At 48.1% G+C, this 21,478-nt stretch overlaps 1 protein-coding gene across 1 annotated transcript in view; it reads right to left on the bottom strand.

Moving 5' to 3' along the window:
• Positions 1-21,478, bottom strand: part of LOC119444297 (sodium/glucose cotransporter 4-like) — a 603,800-nt gene that overhangs the window by 245,993 nt on the left and 336,329 nt on the right. Inside the window, exon 8 of the mRNA XM_049663258.1 lies at positions 11,824-12,020. Within this exon, the coding sequence (XP_049519215.1) occupies positions 11,824-12,020 (197 nt within the window). The remainder of the gene's footprint in view (positions 1-11,823; positions 12,021-21,478) is intronic.

A 21,478-nucleotide genomic window follows, 5' to 3' on the forward strand; every position in this document is an offset into this window, starting at 1 on the left:
AGAGGCCAAGGAGGTGCGTTGTCTCCGCCGAGGGGCTGTAAAAGTAAAAATATCCGGCATCTACTGAACCCCCAGGATCCCCTTTTCTCCGGACACACTTAGCCGCGCATGGTTAGACGCGGGAGGTTCCAAGCCCCGTGTGCTCGGGTCCGTGGTGTCGCAACACACCAAACGCCTGCTTAAGCAGAGGTCCCTGCGGGTTGATGTTCAAATGTCTCAGGGATTTAGTACCAGGGGAAGTTGTCAGCCGAACAAGTCCTTTTTCAAGCGAAGCTTGTACTGCCTCACTCGTGTTCGCGTCGGTGTGGACGTTGCCGTAGAAGTTGCCGTATTAAAAAACCCAAGCTCCGCGAAAATAGAAAGTTGCTCGTCGGGCTGCGGAATCGAACCACTGACCTCCGGGTTGCGACACCACCACGCTAAGCGATTCAGTCATTGTCGGTTCATCATACGCGCCCTTCAAAGCGGGGTTTTATATGCATGAAGAAGTAGACGCGGCGCCCTCAGTTGACGTGCGTGCTCACGCCATACCCCAAGCCAATAACAAGTGTTCCCTCCCTCCGGAGGAGGGAAAGGGTGCGATCGCGTGTTCGCTCGCCTCGCGCCCGCTGCTTCACGCAGTGGGAAAGTCGGCGGGGTGTGTACTGATGGTACGTAGGACATTGGGTGCAGTTGTAGAGAAAGTGGTGACATGTAATTCAAGCCGTTTCATTATTTGTGACATAACATTGAACGTTAGTTGCGAAAGATCGGGTTCTCAATCACGTGTTCCGGTCAAAGTTTATAACAGAGCTGAGGACGTTGGTGTCATTGATTACCTGGAAGCATTATCGGACAACTTCTGCCTTGAAAAATACGGTACAGTGGAAAATTTGTGGCATACTTTTAAAGAAGCGATCGCTTACTGTGAAGAAAAATTTGTGCCTACAAAAATAAAACGTACCAAGTGCAGAACGCCATGGATGTCACGCAATATTATTCACAAGAAAAGAAAAATAAAGCGCATGCGCAAGAACAAAGTTAACCCTGAGGAAGTTCGTTGATAACCCTTGAACTAAAACAGGAAATTAGCTCTGCACGTAACAACGCTTTTGCTGCCACACTTACAACTTTCATGAAACATGAACCGAGAAAATTTTGGCGCTATCTGTCCAAGACTGAAAACGAAGTTGCGCAGTTAGAAATCAGCAGTGTAACCGAGGACGGTGCTTCCATTCTCGCAAAAATGTTTAACGAATATTTCAGTCTGTTTTCACTCGCACTTCAAGACCTCCGGAACACGACGAAACGCTAGTTCATGATTCCACAATGGCGCCAGTAAAATATTTAAAGCAGGGTATTTTAAACCTCCTCTTGCAAATCGGCGTAAAAAAGTACCGGGACCCGACAATATTTCAAATATGTTTCTTAGACGGTATGTATAGCAATTGACTCCGTTTATTTTTGAAATTTTCACTGCATCCTTTAAAACTGCTAGCGTTCCAGCGGAATGGCTTCGTGCAAAGATCATCCCCATTCACAAAGGTAGGAGCAAACTACAGGTAAACAATTACAGACCCGTATCCCTAACCAGCTGTTGTTGCAAGCACTTGGAACACATTATTAACACAGCAATTATGACATATTTGCAAGAAAACAACTTGCTATACACTAAACAACATGGCTTGCGCAAAGGTCTTTCGACAGCAACACAGCTTCTGCAAACCGTTCACGACTTTGCTGCACTAATTAATTCTACACTACAAGAAGACGCCATATTCATAGACTTTTCAAAAGCGTTTGACAAGGTAACCCATTGGAAATTAATAAGTAAACTTAGGAACATTGGAATAGATGACAAAGTAGTGTTCTGTATAAGCGCGTACCTTTATAACCGAACACAATTCGTTAAAGTAAGCAGTGTGGAATCAGAATGTTTGGAAGTTTTCTCCGGAGTACCCCAAGGGTCTGAGTTGGGTCCTATTTTATTCTTAATATACGTGAATGACATGCACCTTGAAGTTGAACTAGACGTTACACTAAAATTATTTGCCGATGACTGCGTCATATATAAAACAATACGAACAGAGGCGGATCAGGTTAAATTAAATTTATCCTTGCTCAGTATTGCCAAGTGGTGCGACAAATGGGGAATGCAAATAAACGTAACTAAGACAGCATGCATGTCAATAACGCGGAAGAAAAAGCCACTTCTCTTCACTTACAACCTCATGGGATCTAACGTTGCGCAGGAAGAATCATACAAATATTTAGGGGTGACAATAACAAGTACACTCAAATGGGACCAGCACATCAGTAATACGTGTCAAAAAGCGTTCAGACAACTTGCGTTTCTGCGCAGAAAGCTTGCAACAACACCCCCAAATGTTAAGTTGTCATGCTATAAATCTCTGGTACGCCCCATTCTCGAATACGGTAGTATTGTATGGGATCCCTACCAAGGGTAACTTATCAACAAGTTAGAAGCAATTCAGAACAAGGCGCTCCGTTTCATTTATTCTAGATACTCTAGGAAAGACAGTGTGACGCTACTGCGCAATCGCGCTGCAATACAGACACTTCAAACCCGCCAGTGCGTTGCCTCTTTGAAAATGACGTACTTGTTATACACGATAAGCTTGCTGTTACTAAGAACGACTACCTCAAACCACCCTATCAGTGCTCTTCCAGGCTTAATCATAGAAAGTGTATCAGGCCATATACAGGGTGTCCCAGCTATCACGCAGCACGATTTATAAAAAGAGGAACGGCATTACGCGAAGCAAACCTAGTGCATATTGTTTCCAGTACAGTGGAGTAGCCGTCAGTATTTTTTTCGTTACTGAGATTTAATCAATTATTGTAATTAATTATCTAACTTGAGAAGTGCTGTCCTAATTACCAAAGTGTCAATGAGAAAATTGTAGCGCAACACAAAAAACTTCCGATACAGCTTTCTCTTGCTAAATACGCGCTACATAAATGTGTTTTTCCGAGTGTGAAAGAAGCCCGCGAATACACGCAGAACTGCCGCGCGACTGCCCGCTCGAGGCACTTTGCGTGTATTCGCGGGCTTCTTTCACGCTCGGAAAAACACATTTATGTAGCATAGCACGTATTGAGCAACAGAAAGCTGTATCGGTAGTTTATCGTGTTGCTCCACCATTTTCTCATTGACACTTTAAGAATTAGGACAGCACTTCTCGAGTTAGATAATTAATTACAATTGCCTAATTGAATATCAGTAACGAAAAATTTACTGGCGGCTACTCCACTGCACTGAAAACAATACGCACTTGGTTTGCTTCGCGTAACGCCGGTCCTCTTTTTTTAAATCGTGCTGCGTGATAGCTGGGACACCCTGTATAACACGCTGCGACACATACAAATGTTCTTTCTTCCCGTCTATCATAGAAAAATGGAACGCTCTGCCACACGCTTGCATGAATGTTGAATCCTTGGAGGCGTCTGCCGCTAAAATCGAGCAATTTCTGTTTGTATGAACCCTTGACATTGCAATAGTCAACATTTTTTTTCAATCACTCTGAGACTTGCGTAGACGTAACACTGCTCCATGTAAAATTGAAATTATATGCTGTTCCTCTTGAGTGTGTAGACGAAATTGTCGTGTAAAACTTTGTGCTGAGGTAAAATGATAACTATTGTTGTTTTATTATATTGTGAAATTGATCTCTGCATTGACTGTTCACTCCTATATGGGCCTGTTATTAGGCTCAGAGTATCCAATAAATAAAAAATAAAATAAAAATAAACATTATTTTAATGCAATTGGCGCATAATATGCGTTTATGCATATACAAACCAAGAAAAGAGAAAAAATGTTTGAAAGTATCAGTAACTACGGTGCTACGGATCGGGTTGTAACTGTCATTGGTGACTCCAATTGCGTATGCATGGCAAACGACAAAACCAGCTCGACTCCTTATAGGGATGTCAGTCTTGTTTCCTTAAATATTTTGATCAGTCGGCATTATTTGGAAGACGTCGGTGAATGTTGTGGGTTTGGAAATTATATTCGCTTTACCTACTTTCAAGGTCAAAGCCACGCGCGGTTGGATCGCGCCTATTCATCAGCAGATTTGGTACCGTTCATCGGACAATATCGGGTTCAACCAGCATCTTTTAGCGATCACTGCCTCGTAACATTTCGTGTCGGAAAGGGAAAAGATACAACGTATGGACTTGTTTGGGAAAATTGGAAACTTAATAATAAGCTTTTAAAAGACGACCGTTTTTATAAGCTATGTCACAAACGCAATTGCGAAATTTGACAAAGGGTATCATAAAAAAGTTGGGGAACACTGGAAGCTCTTTAAGCAAGAAGTGAAAATGAAGGCCATTGAATGGTCAGGTGCCATAAAGCACAAGCAAGAAAGTGCAAAAATTGTGCTCCGAGCCAACCTAAGCACGTTCATTTCAGATGAGTGCAGACAGCCCGGAACGTTTAGAGAAGACATAAGTACCTTTAAGCAGAAATAGCAAAAGTAGAGTGGAAAAACGCTGATAACACAGATAAGGAAGGTATCGAAGGAGCGTTTTATGAATACTACAGTGTGTTATATTCGTGCATTGAAGTCGACGTAGACGCATTTAAAATTAATTTTCTCCCTCTAATGCCGCGAGTAAGCGATGAGACGCAAGAAAATTTGGAAATGCCGATCTCACTGGAAGAGGTTAAGAAAGCTATTAATGTTCTCAATCCTGGGAAATTCCCGGGCCAAGATGGGCTTACAGCATCGTTGTATAAGGTTCTAAAGGAAAAAGTAGCTGTAGTTCTAGTGTCACTCTTTAACGAGGCCTTCGATATGTCGGTACTTCAGCCATCATTTCTTACGTCAAACACTGTTGTAATACCTAAATTTAAAGACAAGAATGAGCTCATGCAAGTTACTTCGTACAGACCGATATCACTTACAAACATAGACTACAAAATATTCATGAAAATTCTTGCCAAGAGGCTGCAAACTGTAATACAAGAATTAGTCGGTGAACATCAAACTTGTGGCATAAAAGGTCGATCAGTAGTTACAAATATAAATGAAGCCCGTTCCGTTCTGAAGTGTTGTAATGCTAATTCTGACAGCATCCCAATGCTGTCAGTCTAGCAATGATGCAATCTAGCTTTGGATCGCAATGCTAGATTTTGAAAAGCGTTTGATCGAGCATCTCACGATATACGGTTGGCTATATTAGAACACGTGAAAGTTGGATCCGTTTTGAGAGAGGGTGTAGCCATGGCGTATAGAGGTTGCACGACGATTTTGGTAGCAAATCAGGTGGTTAGAGCGCACATCAAAGTGGAACGCTCGGTGCCCTCTGTCGCCATTGATTCTTTTCATGTACATTGAATGTACATGAAGGGTGTTTGAGCATAATAAATAGCTTCAACATACGAGGATTTCATCTACATGCAGCGGAAGTATGTTTGCTGGCATAAGCAGACGATATAGCACTATTTTGTGCTGATCATGAAAGCATCATTAATGCTGCCAACGTTGTCAAAGATTTCTGTGGAGTTAGTGGCAGCGCAACCAACTGGGGAAAGTGCTTGGGATTTTGGCATGGATACTGGCCAACGACACCAAACATTTTCTGCAATATCAGGTGGGATATGACTACAGCATCCTATTTGGGAGAGCCGTTGGAAAATTACAACGACAGTGAGCCTTTGTGGCGGCGGAAAGTTGTCGAAGTGCGCGAAAAGGCTGACAACCTAAAGGGCTTTTACTGATCAACTTTTGCGAGAGCAACGATGTGTAATTTGTTTTTAATAGGCACACTTTGGTATATAATGCAAGTAATTCATTGTGCATGCGTGAATGTGCAAAAGTTGCATAGAGTTCTCGCCGCTCTCAATTGGGGATCTACGTGGGAGCGCACACGGCGAAGCACCTATTTCGTCGTGTGCGGCGTGCGCTGCGGAGGGTTGAGTTTGTCGCACCTCTACATAAGACAGCTAGTTAACCGGTTCAGGTTTTTTCGAGATATATAAGAGCCCTTTTTGCTGACTGTTTGCCAAGTTATACTGGGAAACCATTGCCAAACTTTGTAGTCACGTCGGAAAGTTTGCCGGAAGGTATCGGTGGATACCAAAAAGATGTCTACCTGTCACGTATTTTCCTATTCTTGGTATAAGCGCGAAGAAGACACGCACGGTGGCAGAAGAAGACAGGACAAGCGCATTTCCTTCACGCTCGTATTTTCCTTCAGGCTCGTTTTTCATTGGAATACCTTTGGACTGTGTCGCTGACGAAACTATACAAAGATCTGTGTAACAGTGTCTTACCAGTTACACTGTATATTGCGCTGGACTATGGGCAAATGTTCTTAAATGAGTTAAAAGCATGAGTGTACCAGGAGGAGTTAAAACATTTTTCTTCGAATTGCATACAAATACGTTATACGTGAAGACTTATTTGGAAGAAAATGGATTTTTTGTACCTTGGGGGACTCATTGTTTCATTTGTCGGAAAGCAGAAACGATCGAGCATGTAATCCTAGATTATTGGGAAGCATTTTTCTTCGGGCATATCTTACAACGTACTTTCAAGAAAGACTTAACTGTGGACTCTTTCGGTATGCGATTTTTGACAGTTGAAAATGAGGATGATATTTCATTTGACCTCATTATGCTTTTGGGCTCCACAGCATTTGGCGATCTAAGATGGCAGTGCGGAACGCTGACATATACGCGAAACCGATAAGCCTGTATTTCAAGAAAATCAATATAATTATTATTGTGTACCACTTCCAAACCCCAGAGCCTGAATGGCTCCCAAGAGTTGAAGCATTGTTAAACATGCCCGAATATTAAACGGATCGCGCAAAGCGAGGTCCAGGTTTTTGTGTAATTGTGCTGTTCAATGTGGCAATAAAGAAAAAAAAGTGTATAGCCTAGTGGTTATGACGCTCGCCTTCGGACCGTGGGTACCCGGGCTCCAATCCCGCCCCGCCAAGAAAGTTAATTTTTTTTATTTATCTCGCTCTCTGTCTGTCTCTCTTTCTTTCTCTCTCTGCACCTCCTCTCCTAATGCTTGGTTTTGGCAGGCCGGTTGAATCGAGTGAGAGACAGACAGACATACAAAGTTTTTCGCGTTTAGCTTGCCCAAGCTCTTTAAAACGTCTTTTCCTTTCCCATGTATTTAGACAGGAGGCCCCTAGCTAAAGCTTCCTCTTAAGGCCAGCACCACGGTGTAAAATATCTTACATCGTGGCCAGCGCTAAGGCCCAGTAACGAAGAGCGATTGCTCCACTAAGGAGGAGGAGGAGGAGGAAAAAACAAGGAAAGGCAGGGAGCTTAACCAGAAGCACGTCCGGTTTGCTACCCTACACGGGGTAAGCGGTTTAAAGGGATGAAAAGAAAGGAAAGAGAGGGAAGAAAGTACTCGCAGTATGAACATGTGCGGTTGTCCAACACTTCACAATCGGTCACTGAGGCCAGTCGACTTCATGAACTGTAACAATGCCCCCGTCGCTTTGTAAGCCTGCGACGCGTGGGGCCACGGTCCAAGAATCTTTGTATCTGAAAACGGTCTGCTGTCTAATCGGTTTAACACACTCCGGATAACGTCGCGTTCGGTCTCATAAAGATGACAAAAACACAACACGTGTTTCACTGTCTCCTCACAGTTGCACGAGTCACAGATTGGTGTGTCGGACATGCCCAGAAGGAATGAGTACGCTTTCGTAAAAGCCACTCCTAACCAGAGGCGGCAAAGTAAAGTTGCATCATGGCGGGGGAAGTTCGATGGAATTTGTAGCCTCAGTGTAGGATCCAGCCGTTTGAGATGACAGTCCGTAAAAATCGGGCTGCTCCATGACGTTTCTGTCTCGGTTTGAGCGAGTAAACGAAGACCCCTCACAGCGTCTGTTCTTGATAAGGGTATAGGAACAGTCAGGGTTTTCTTATGGGCTGACCGGGCGGCATCATCGGCAAGGTCATTACCGACGATGCCACAGTGCCCCGGCAGCCATTGAAAGATGATGTCATGTCCGTTCATGAGGGCTTGATGGAGAACCTCTCTGGTCTCAAACACCAGTTGTTCATGTGTCTTGCGTCGTAATGCTGACTGCAGACTCTGCAGACTCTGAAGGCAGCTCCGCTAAGGCCCGCTGATGAACCGCCGAGCCCGAGTGAGGCCAAGCACTCCAGGAAGGAGGGGGAGGATAAGGAGACCTAATGGTGGTGTTACATGAGTACAGGATGTGTTCTGTATCTGCCCTTATATCCGGACAGTAGGGGCAGCGCTACGTCATCCAAAGTTGTACAGCATTAGTGGGGTGTGGAGAGTGTTAGTCTGAACTTTGCCAAAGACGTGGGCTTGTTCCGCGTTTAGTGAAGGGTGGTTCACTGTTCTTGTAGTGTTTGCTCTTTGTACGTGGCAGCGTCTTCCACTGTCGTTGGATTTGGCAAGGGAATCGAGGGCGCCCAGAGGTTAATTTCACGGGCACGTCGATGTATGAACTCATTTCGCTCGATCCCAGCATGACCAGGTACCCAACGCAGAGGGATTGTAATGTTCCGGTTGCGGTTACAGGATTCTATTAGAACGTCATGTAGTTGGGTTTCCAGTAGTCGACGTTGTAAGTTGCGAATGCCTTTGCTGAAGTCTGTATCAATGTTGATGTTATTGGATTGGTGCTTAGTGAGTAGAGAGGCTTCTTGTATTATGGCATATATTATCGCTTGAGTTTCTAGAGTGGCTATGTTGGGAGTGTTGGAAAACGGCCCAGTTGTTTGGGTGATCGGTGCTGTCGGTCCGGGTGCATATACGCGTATGACGCCATGTTAGAGTGTGTAGCGTCCGTGGATATCGTGATGCTATTCCTGTCTCTTTGGTGATGTTTTGCTTGCGCTTGACGTCGATCGTCATGTAGGTATGGAGTCATGTTTTTTGGTATGTGGCAATGCGATGTTGCGTGGTAGCTGAAGGCTTTGACTAACTGGTCTCAGCTCTATGGGGGCGATCCCTGCTCGTTTCAAGATGCCGCGTCCGTGCTCCGTACAAGACAAGCGCGCTACTTGTCTGCCTCGATGTTCGGTGAGAGTGTGAATGAGGCCCGTGTGTTGAAGGCGCTGATTTGAGGTGCATATCGGTAGACCCAGGGCGGCCTTGTGAAGGGTGTTGAGTGAAGGTTCAAGTTTTCGAGCTTGTGTTCGGTGTTAGCGTTATGAACAGGGCGGTGTACAGAAGCCTGCTATACACAGCGCCCGCAAAGTCGGGAGCAATGAAAGTTTCGCTTTCAACGAAGGAGTATTCTTGTGCTTTTTTCGTGTGCTGACAACACTGTGAACTATACGTTGGCACCGAGATATATTCCTTTTTATTAATTAAATGGACTCTCAAAGCGGATTTCTGCCATCGGTGTCGTCGTCACCGTCACCGTGAGGTTCCGTATGACGTCCAACGGCTGTGAACTCGTCGTCGCGCGCCGTATGCTGTATGTGCGAGTGAAAGCGCGCGAGGGACGCGCGCTTTTACGGCGAGCGAACTGCACGGCGGAGAGCAAACGCGCGTTCGGCGCCGTGCTCTTTGAAGGGCTGCAGAATTAAGCATCTCTTTCCTCCTTTACAATCACCATATATATATATATATATATATATATATATATATAGAGAGAGAGAGAGAGAGAGAGAGAGCAAACGCGACTTCCTCCGTCACGCGAAAGGCCGTGGGGGACGGGAGGGAGGGAGGGAGGGGAGGCGACCTTTAGCTGCGGCACCAAATGCGTATTTATATAAAAACGTTGGGAAGCAAGAAGCTGGTAAATACTTTAATGAATTCCTGTTTGAGTGTTATATATACTGTGCAGAAATTTTAATCCAAGTTCTGTCTTCTAGATTGTAGCGTTTCCAGACCTAGTCGGGCCTTTATTTCCAAGATACTGGCAAAGGGATTGTAATAACTGCTGACAAATCGGGCTACCTGGTTTTGAAACATTTAGAGCGATAGCTCTACTACTCCAGGTATAAACCCAGAAAACGCTTGGTTCCGGAAGTCTGAACTTCAAGATCAGCCAAGGTCAAAGTGGGACTACCAGCGGCAGTTGCGTACGCCGCGCCCATATCTTGAAAGCGATCTGCACTCTGGACAAAGTGCGCGGCCGGTCGCGCCGGCCTCATTTTCGAAGCGATCTTCGATGTGTACAAAGTGCGCCTAGTGCTGGAAGCACATCATATGCGATGTGCTTTCGACGCTTAGTTCGCGTTGAAGCGAGACGCAGCGTGAAGGTCAATTCGCTCGCTACTGCTCCGATTAACACCACGTTATCGGACCTAAAATTGTATATGCATCTGTCATCTGGGATCCATATGTTGACTGCATTATTAAAGAAATCGAAGCCCTTCAAAACCGTGCTGTTCAATTCATCTACTCTTAATACTCTCCTTTCGCTGGTGTCACTTATTTAAGAAATCGTGTTTAATTGCAAGAGCTTTCGCATCGCCGTAAACTTGCTCGCTTATCACTGCTCCATAAACTTTTTCATCACACTTCCCTCCATGACGACTTTTTCCTGCGACCAGAAGCTATATTTCCTCGTAATTTTAACTGGGATTCATAGCGCTAAAACGACACAAGGACGAGGAAGAACACGGGACGAGCGCTCGTCCCGTGTTCTTCCTCGTCCTTGTGTCGTTTTAGCGCTATGAATCCCAGTTAAAATTACAATGACCTACCAACACGCACAAACTTCTTCCCTGCTATATTTCTTCGACGGGAAGATCCTAACAAAGTAACACAGATAATGTGCCACTCGAAAAGAATATTTTGCTACATTGGTTCAATGCTAATCGCATTCACGTTGGCATCCGTCGTGAGATTCTTCTGCCGGAAGTTTTCTTTCCTTTCAACGAGTTGGAATGTTCAGACAACCTGTCGTCTTTCATTGGTCCCGCTATATATACGGCCGCTGTTTTTCTCAAACGTCTAGACCACTTCTCAATCTTCTAATATACTATAACTTGTTATAACCGCCACTCTCATAAAATACAAAGTAAATCAAACGCAGAGCTGACAGTATTTTCTTTTTATTGCGATAGCAATTACCTGGACACTCCAAGCGTTTTTGTGTCGTCGCCGTGATGTTCCGCATAAAGCCCAAATACGATAACATCGTCGCCGGGAGCCGTACGTAGTATGTACGAGTGAAAGCTTGCGAGGGTCAGCTAACGATCGCGGCTCAATCTCGCGTGCACGAGGGAGAAAGCCGGGCGGCAGCGCGCCGTCTTCTGCCACGCCCGAGGCACGAGGGTGGGGGGGGGGGGAGGCGAGGGATGAGGGAGGGGCGTTCTACTTCGGCGGCGGCTGCTGCTTACAGCGCGACCGCCGAAACCTGACCGCGACTGGCACGTGGACAAGGCGCACGCGCGCGTGGGCCTCGTCGTCAAAGCGATCTGCGATGTGGAAAAAGTATGCCCAGTGCCGGTAGCTTCGTACGTACATACTGTGCTTTCGACGTTCGCGTTGGAGCCAGCCAGCACGAAGTCAATTCGCTCGCTGCTGCTGCCGCGCTTCCTGATTGCAGCGTTCTAACAGCGAGTTTCCGCGGTCATCAAGCGAGATGTGTTCAAGTTTACCTACGTGCGCGTGACACCGTGCTTGTTAATTTAGTTATTAAGCGAATTGTGGAAGTTTTTACGGCTGATAAAACTAATAACCTTACTTCTTATGGCTATCAACTAATTTGCTATCGCAATCGATGCTTCGCTTTCTGGCGAAACTGCGACTTTTTTTCAGAAATAATAGATGCCTAGAAACCGGTGTGATGCCTGCAAAAAGGTTTCAGTAGGAGTAACATGGACGAAATTTGTGCCTTGCTTACCTGGTCAGAGCACCAGTACCATACGGCGTTGATGGTGAGCCCGATGGTCATGCCGGGCCACGGAAGGCTGGGGTCATTAGCTCCTCGGAATAAGTGCATGTAGTTATTCGGCACAGCGTTGCAGCTCGTGTTGGCCTCTCTTGCCAGGGCGCCAAACTTCTCCAGCAGGGCGGTATACCCGCCAACCTCCACGAAAGCTGCGAAAACGAACGCAGCCCCTTGATTTATCCAGAACGGGAACAATCAATGAATTCGTGCGATCGGCTCGCTCTTGTACAGAATGTGCTGCGCCACAGGAGTATACAGTTCACAAGCGTGACCGTGCATAGTGTCAAGCTGTAGTGACAGTGAAAAATAAATATGAGTACGCGTAAGCCTGGCCTTTAGGAGTGGAACGCCATTGCATTCAATGACCCCTGACTGCTTCTCACGCTTCCCGGCAACTGCAACTTATGTAGCCGTAATGTTTCCAGGGAAACGCTGGCAGCGGTCGCTATGCTCGAAGGCGAGCTTTCTGGTAGAAACGCGGCATCTTGCGTGGGCAGATCCCGCAGGTAGTGCACATCCGCTCCAAAAAATTACACAATTTTCAGGTTTCTGCTGTTGTTTCGCACTTGTAATATTTCAGTCTGAGAAGATTCAACATAAAAGGCCAAAGTGGGCAGGTGCAAGCTTTGGGTGTTTTGTTTTATCACATTTATTTGTGGGCTGTTATTCTCAAAATTTTGAGGAATAACTTTATCAAGAATGAGAAGAAAGGGAACCGAGGGGCCCGATTTTTATTAATCATATTGCTACATGCATATTGCGTGTTTCTTCTGGACGATGCGCGCGGGCGCCCAGACGAAGAATACGAACTGCCCTTGGCTCTCGAGCGGTCGGCTGATCTGGGCAGCGCTGCAGCTATCTTTTGTAAATATACTTGTAAATAGTCTCCAGCACTTAATCCTTCGTTCGCGTAACAATATCATAAGAAGCCAACAAACATTGACACCAAGAACAACATAGGGGAAATAACTTGTAATTACTAATTGAAATAAAGAAATGATAAATTAATGGAAATGAAAACGGATGAAAAAACAACTGTCAGCAGGTCGGGAACGAACCCACGTCTTCGCATTACGCGTGCGATGCTCTCAACATTGAGCAACCGCGGAGCCGTTTTCCCATCCGCTTTCTGGGGTATTTATGTTTTACAACATAAAATGAAAGAATTATCAAGAATGTAAGACAACGTATGAGCAACTTTACCGATAGAATATAGCCCGCATATACCGCATATTATGTAGCAAGGCGTAGCATATACACATACGTATACGGAAATTGTCGCTCACGGACAACTCCGCCGACACCGGATCTTCTGCGACACGGGCCTTTAACGCTCTCACGTTAAAACTCGAGTGGCACAACGGAAGCCTTAAAATTATGACTTCTTCGGCTGGTCGCTTCGGAGCGTTCTAGACCACTCTGGCGCGCAGCACTGTCTTCAAGTGCTCAAAAGAGACCCCGCGCGCCTTGCGTTCGATCACTCTCCTCGGGCCAGGTACACCGAGCCCTGTCGTCGGAGCAGTCGTTTCCCGTACCTTAACACAGCGTCGCCGCTGTTGGCGTAGGTCCATCGTAACCTGGCATTTCAACGGACGCTCCGGGAGCTTTGCCTACACGCACGGAGTATCGGCTCGCCTGAGAAGGCGTCCCAATTTCTGCCCCGGTGATTCAGCTGCTTTGTGGCACAAATCACACGTGGCGCGGATGCTTGTTACTAGTTAAGTCCCTTGATTTGCTGCTCTTTTTTAAGCAGCAACTTCTACCTACGTCGGCCGCCATGTTCTTCCTAACCTCCTGAAGCAGCGTATCCGCGTAGCTAGCATCCGACCGTCAACGGCGGCTGCTGCACCGCATGGGTCCAATATAAGTTTCAGGAATGGGGCCTGACAATCAAATACGAACCAAAAGTCATAGGCCTGCGCGGCACACGCAGCACAGTCACAGCGTAAGCTGGTGGAGTGGCTCAAGAGTAGCTCCAATTTGGGCACCACTCACAACTATTGAGTTCATTGTGCTGCCGTTCTGCTCTCACGACGTCATTCTTGGATGGGATTTCCTCTCACGACACAAAGCCGTCATCGACTGCGAGCGGGCCGAGGTCGAACATTGTCCTTTGTGCGATCTCCATTCCGACGATTCTTCCCAACATCCCCCTAAATTAGTCGTCTCTGAGGACACCGACATTCCTCCGCACACCGCTGTTGTTTTACCTGTGTCCTGTGGAAGCATCTCTGACGCCACTGTTTTGTTTGCCTCTTCTGAGACATTCATCGCATAAAATATTGTACCGCTTCGCTTCGCGACCCTCGATTTTTCGGCTGGTTTCAGCCATATTTTCGTATGCAACCTTTTGTCCGCTCCGCTCACATTACTCCGTGGCCAGTGTCTCGGCCATGTCCGAGCCATTCAGTCCCTGCACATCGTCGACGTGCCCAATGCTACTTCTCGCGACGACCTTACTGAGATCTGCACTCTTTCTGCTTCCGACAAGTCTTGCACCGACATCTTTAGCCCATCCATCGCTGACGGCCTCACACACAGAGCAGCGCTCGGAGCTTATCGCCGTCCTGTATGTACCATTTTCGTTCTTCTTTCGACGCTATTCAGCCTTCGCTTGAACGCACGTCAACTGTCACGCACCACATCGACATGGGCTCCCCTTCACCACTGCGGCAACGACCATACCGTGTGTCTCCTACGGAGCGCCGTGTGCTTAGTGAGCCTGTCGACGACATGCTTCGCCGCTACATTGTTCAGCCCTCTCACAGTCCGTGGGCCTCGCCGGTCGTTCTCGTTAAGAAGAAGGATGACTCTATCCGCTTCTGTGTTGACTTTCGCCGCCTAATAAGATCACCCGCAAGGACGTGTACCCTCTACCGAGAATAGATACCCTTGACTGTTTACAGGGGTCTGAATTCTTCTCCTCACTCGACTTGCCCTCAGGGTATTGGCAGGTTCCCGTGGCCGCCGCTGACAAGCCCAAAACGGCATTTGTTACCCCTGATGGACTTTATGAGTTCAGCGTGGTGCCTTTCGGCCACTGTAATGCCCCCGCAACGTTCGAGCGAATGATGGACACTATTTTGCGCGGATTGAAATGGCAAACGTGTCTGTGTTACCTCGACGATATTGTCGTCTTCGCTCCGGATTTTACGGCACATCTTCACCGCCTCAGGTGCGTTCTGACGTGTCTTACCGACGCTGGGCTCCAACTTAATCTGAAAAAAATGCCACTTTGCCACTCGAAAGTTAACCATTCTTGGCCACGTCGTGTCTAAGCACGGCGTCCAACCTGATCCCGCGAAATTGCGTGCCGTTACTGACTTTCCCAGAGCGAGAAATCTCAAAGAACTTCGCAGATTCGTCGGCTTATGTTCATACTTTCGACGTTTCATTCGCAACTTCGCGTCTATAATACGCCCTCTGACACAGCTTCTGGGTATCTCCGGCGACCTGTCATCATGGTCTCCACCCTGCGACGAGGCGTTCACTACTTTACGACGTCTTCTCGCTTCACATCCTATTCTGCGTTACTTCAATCCAGCAGCTTCGACGGAGGTACTCACAGACGCCAGCGGAATAGGTCTCGGCGCCGTCCTAGCACAACAAAAACCCGGGCACCCTGAATACGTTGTTGTTTATGCCAGCCGTACCCTCATCAAAGCGGAGACCAACTATACTGTGACTGAAAAAGAGTGCTTAGCCATCGTATGGGCCCTTAGCAAGTTCCGCCCTTACTTGTACGGCCGCCCGTTTGATGCCGTCATAGATCATCACGCCCTTTGTTGGCTATGAAATTTGAAAGACCCATGTGGCCGCCTTGCCCAATGGGCTCTTCGACTTCAAGAGTTCGACATCAACGTCGTCTACCACTCTGACCGCAAGCACTCGGATGCTGATGCTCTGTCACGGTCTCCTCTGCCTACCGACCTTAGTTACCTGTCAACACTAACACCCATCGTCTCGCCTCTCACCGTCGACAGAATTGCTTCAGAGCAGCGCCACGACCCCTGGATAGCGGCCCTCCTCGACCTACTTTCTGACACGCCCACGCTGCCAGCCGCTCGCGCACTCCACCGCCAAACTGTTCGCTTCACTATTCGCGACAACCTTTTGCACCGACGCAACTACGCATCTGACGGCCGTAAATGGCTACTCGTCATACCACGCAGCTTGCGCTCCACTATCTGCGCATAATTTCACGTTGACCCGCAGTGCGCCCACGCTGGAGTCTTCAAAACATATGAACGACTTCGTCAGCGCTACTACTGGCGAGGAATCTTTACATACGTCCGCAAATTCGTTCGCTCATGTACGGACTGCCAACGTCGGAAATCTGCGCCTTGCCGTTTAGCTGGACCTTTGCAGCCCCTTTCCTGTGCCGCCCGACCATTTGATCGAGTGGGCATTGATCTCTATGGTCCGCTTCCTATGACACCCGCCGGTAACCGCTGGATCATCGTCGCCGTCGACCATCTTACGCGCTATGCTGAAACTCCGGCACTACCTGCCGCCACTGCGCGCGACGTCGCCTCCTTCCTGCTCCGCTGTTTCAACCTCCGTCACGGCCCACCTCGTGAACTTCCCAGCGACAGAGGGCGCGTCTTTTTGTCTGAGGTTGTCGAAGCTCTTCTGGCTCAGTGCCACGTTATTCATAGGACGACAACCGCCTACCACCCCCAGACGAATGGATCCTGGGTGACATGCTGGCCATGTACGTCGCATCTGACCACACAGATTCGGACCTTATCCTACCATTTGTTACGTTCGCCTACAACACTGCAACCCAGACTACCACTGGCTTTTCTCCCTACTTTTTGCTCTACGGCCGTCACCCATCCCACACCGTGGACACCCTGCTACCCTACCAGCCTGATGCTTCTGAGTGTGTGCCCGTTTCGACTGCAGCACGTTATGCCAAAGAGTGTCCCAAGTTAGCGCGCCACTTCACCACCGCTGAGCAACAGCGCCAGAAAAGGCTCCATGACGCTCACTGTGGGGAACCTTTCTTCTCTCCCGGCGACCTCGTCTGGCTGTCAGTACCTGCGCATGCTCCTGGCCTCTCTTCAAAACTTCTTCCCCGCTTCGATGGACCTTATCGCATTGTCCAGCGCACGTCTGCGGTGAATTACCTAATCGAACCACTGACACCCCCCCAATGACCTCCGTCGTCGTGGACGTGACATTGTTCACGTCGATCGCCTTAAGCATAACCGTGAGCCGCTCGTGATCACTACTGTTTGAGCCGCCAGGATGGCTGCTTTTTCTCCCGGGGGTGATTGTGATGAAGAAGACATGCAACATGCTCTGCAGATGATGCACACCACCAACAGTAGCAGCATCGTGATCGCTCCACAAAAGACGACGCCGAAGTCACCGCTAAGAACGCTGCCCGACGTTACTGTTTAGCCGCCCGTTCTGTGCCAGTATATCCGAAGAATCTACACCTACGCCTGTATCAATAAACCTTATTTTACAACGACTGCCATTGGAGGATCGTAGGAAAGGGCCCATGAGATCTATGCCAACTTGTTCAAAAGGGGCACTGGAAAGCGGAACTGGCGGAAGTCGACCATGGGGTGTGTTTGTAGGTCGTTTGTAACGCTGACACTCGGTGCAACTGGCGACGTGCAGCTCGGTATCGTGACGCAACTTGTGCCAGTAAAAACGTTCTTGAGCACTCTAGAGCGTTCGTGTGGAGCCCAGATTACCTGAAGTTTGATCGTCGTGCATGACACATAGTACTTGAATGCGGAGGCTCTTGGGGACAACTAAGAGGTAGCGGGCACCAGTGGTCGGCCTAAAACATCCACCGAGGTCAAGTACGCAAATGCCACAAAAGTGCTGCAACATCACTATGCTCCAAAGCGGTCTGTGGTCACCGAGCGATATCACTTCTACCGACGGAAGCAGGAATGAAGTGAAACCATCGCACAGTTTCTCGTGGAACTGAAGAGGCCCGCCGCGACATGCACTTTTGAAACTTTTCTGCAAGAAGCTCTACGGGACCGCCTAATTGCTGGATTACGGAGCGACACCATCCGATGCCGTCTTCTCGAGTTGCCCGACGACGAGGTCACATGGGACCGGCACTGCAAGGTATCTACCGCCATGGAAGCTGCACAGAAGGATACTCAGGATATGTTCGTCGACAACGCTGGTGCCAGCAATGCTGACGTGCACTGGCAAGGACCCCTAGTTAATCCCAACAAGCAGCATACGACGAGGCAACGGCCATCTAGCTACGAGCTTACCGCAACAAGCAAGGTACCTGAAAAAAAAACTATAGGTTAAAAACGGCTGTTGTATGTCATAGGTGAGCTGGGAAACAGGCTCCTACAAGGTGTTCATTTTTAAAAAAGTGCTTGCTTTAAGTGTTCTAAACTTGGTCACGCCGCAAGTATGTGCAAAACACGAGTCGTGCAAGCTGTAGAAGAGCTGGCAACAAAGCAGGATTTGCTAAGTATTTTCCAAACGAACAAAGCAAGTAGTCCGCCTCCCATAGTATTGAAGTAATCATTAATGGTCACGAAGTGCCAATGGAATCGCATACGGGGGCTGCCGTAACAATTATGTCTGAAAATGACTTTGCAGATAATTTTCTTAACCTATCTTACAACAGTGAGGACGTAAAGCTTGGTGTGTACAACGACACCGCAATCAGCGTAAAGGGTGTTGCGCAAGTCGACGTGAGGTGTGGGAAGCAAAGCCACCTCCTACCACTTGTCATTGCCAAGTATGAAAAAGGTGCGCGTATGCCGGTGCTTCTCGATCGTGACTGGCTCGCAAAGATACAAGTGAACTTGCCTGATGCCTTGCAGCAATTGCACAAGGTTGCGTTTATGTGCAAGCAGTCACGCCGATGAAAACTCAAGAAGCTCTAGAGTTATTGAAACAACATCATGCTGATGTTTTTCAAGCAGGCTACGGTGCTATCAAGGGATATAAGGGTAGCTTTCGCACGAAAGAGAACGCAAATCCAGATTTGTGTAAGGCGAGGCCGGAACCATATGCCTTGCGAGAACAAGTAGACAAGAATTGGTGGGAGTAGAAAAGGCTGATATCATTTACCGGGTGAGTTACATATCTTAGACAACGCCGCTAGTTGTCGTGCCAAAGAAAAATGGACAAGAAATAAGGATATGTGGTGACTACCGAGTCACTGTAAACCAGTCCATCGAGGTGGATCACTGTCCCTCGCCACTTTCAGAGGAGGACACTTTTGCGTCCCTGGTTGGAGGAACCATGTTCACCGTTTTAGACTTGACTAAAGCGTACTTACAGCTGGAGTTGGTTAACGGTTAACACGCACATGGGCCTCTTTAGGTACCGGCCGTTGCTGTACGGCGTTGCGAGTGCACCACCCATATTTGTGGCAGTTATGGACCATGTTTTACAAGGTATACCGCGTACCGCCTGTTACTTGGATGACATGCTGATTGCTGGCCAAAACCTTGCCGAGTGCCACAGCCGAACGGAGCAAGTGCTAAAGGCACTGAGTAAGCATGGCATCCGAGTCAATGTGGCGAAATGCGTTTTCTTTCAAGAAAGAGAACAATACTTGGGGCACGAGATAGACCAACACGGTCTCAATCCCACAGCGGACAAAGTGAAAGCAATCCTAGAAGCACCAAAACCCAGTAATGTGACCCAGCTGAGGGCATTTTCGGGCCTAGTAAATTTATATGCAAAATGTTTGCCCAAGTTGGCCGGGCAACTAGAGAACCGCTTCACCAGCTTCTACGCAAGGGAAGCATATGCTTCACGTCAGTGTGGTGAGTGCTTCACGCAGTGTAAGGAGTTGCTAAGTAAAGAAACTGTGTTATAGAGCTGTATGACGTGAAAAAAAATTGTCGCAGTGTCACCCGAAAGGCGAAGCATCAATTGCCATAGCAAATTATTAGAGAGCTATACGCAGTAAGGATAGTAGTTTTATCAGCTGTATAAACTTGGACATGCAGCAGCACCAGCAACGCGCAGAACCGTTGTCAACGCCGTCGGCGTTTTGACCGCGCTCGCACCGAACGCGCACGGCGTTGGTAACTGTTGCCGGTGCCTCTGTGGGCGGCTCGGAGGTTTTCGACGAGATCAGAACGGGAAACTCGCCGAGCAGCGTCGGAAGTCTTTACCACCTTCTCGCCTCTCAACGTTTTTATATAAATACGCATTTGGTACCGCAGCTAAACGTCGCCTCCCCTCCCTCCTGTCCCCCCACGGCCCTTTCGCGCGACAGAAGAAGTCGCGTTTGCTCTCTCTCTCTCTCTCTCTATATATATATATATATATATATATATATATATATATATATGTATATATATGGTGATTGTAAAGGAGGAGAGAGACGCTAAATTCTGGAGCCCTTCAGGGAGCACGGCGAAGAACGCGCGTTTGTTCACCGCTGTGCGTTCGGTCCCCGTGAAAGCGTCCGTCCCTCTCGCTCTTTCACTCGCACATACAGCGTCCGGCACGCGGTTTTCGCTCCCACTTACCCCTCCCCGTTGGCGCTGAGCCGTGCTCCCTCAAGGGCTGCAGAAGATAGCGCCAACCTTTCCCTTTCCCTCAAGAACCACTTATCATCGGCGACGATTTCATCGCCGTTGACGTCATACGGAACCTCACGGCGATGGCGACGATGACGACGATGGCAGAAATCTGCTTTGGAGCGTCCATAATGAAAGAAATCCAGCTTACATGCGATACTTCTGCTTACGGGCTGGGCGCGGTGTTATCGCACGTACCGAATGGTGTTGAGCGTCCAGTGGCATTCACTTCCAGACCAATGACAGAAGCGGAAAGAAACTATGCGCACTTTTAAAAGGAAGCAGTCAGCATCATTTTGGCATCAAGAAATTCCACAAGCATTTTTACGGCCGCAGCTTCATTATGATCACTGATCACGAAAATATTTGAAGGAAGGCATCACAGCAGTGCTGTGGCAGCTGCGCGAGTACACCGCTGGGTCATTTTTCTGTCGAACTTCCGCACTGTGCACAGATCGGGGCCAAAGATTAGCAACGCCGACGGCTAGTCGCGCCCACCACTGTCTGAAACCGCTGACAGACAGACAGACAGATGAACTTTATTTGCGTCCTGGGAAGAGGGTCCCTAGGATCCCGCTGCGGGCATCGCCCGCGTAGGGGTCGGGAACCAAAGGTTCCCGATCGCTTCACAGCCTCCCTGGACCGCCCGGAGTTGGTGCGCAAGGTCTGAGATTGCGATGCAGTGGAAGAAGTCCATTTCATTGACGTGATGCTTCCTTGTGGAGACGCGTAAGCGGGGGCACCGCCACATCAAATGAGGAAAGGTTGCGAGTTGATTACATGCCAAGCAGTTAGGTGAAATGTCCGTGTAGATGGCCATGGTGGCCGGCGACGGGAAGGATTCAGTCTGGAGGAGTCGGAGAGCTATCTCCTGCCTCCTAGTTAATTCTCTATGCGGATCCGTTAAGGATTTCCTGTCTAGTCTGTAATGCGAAGTTATCTCGTGAAAGGTAGTCAACGGGTCCCCGTCGCGCCACCGCCACTTCCCTCCCCCGCAGTGGGCGGGGGGCTCGTTTGCCCGGGGCGGTGAATGAGTCCTCGCGCCCGAGCGTGAGCCAGTTCGTTGG

This window comes from Dermacentor silvarum, chromosome 3 (genome assembly GCF_013339745.2).
Source record: "Dermacentor silvarum isolate Dsil-2018 chromosome 3, BIME_Dsil_1.4, whole genome shotgun sequence".
Taxonomy (NCBI): domain Eukaryota; kingdom Metazoa; phylum Arthropoda; class Arachnida; order Ixodida; family Ixodidae; genus Dermacentor; species Dermacentor silvarum.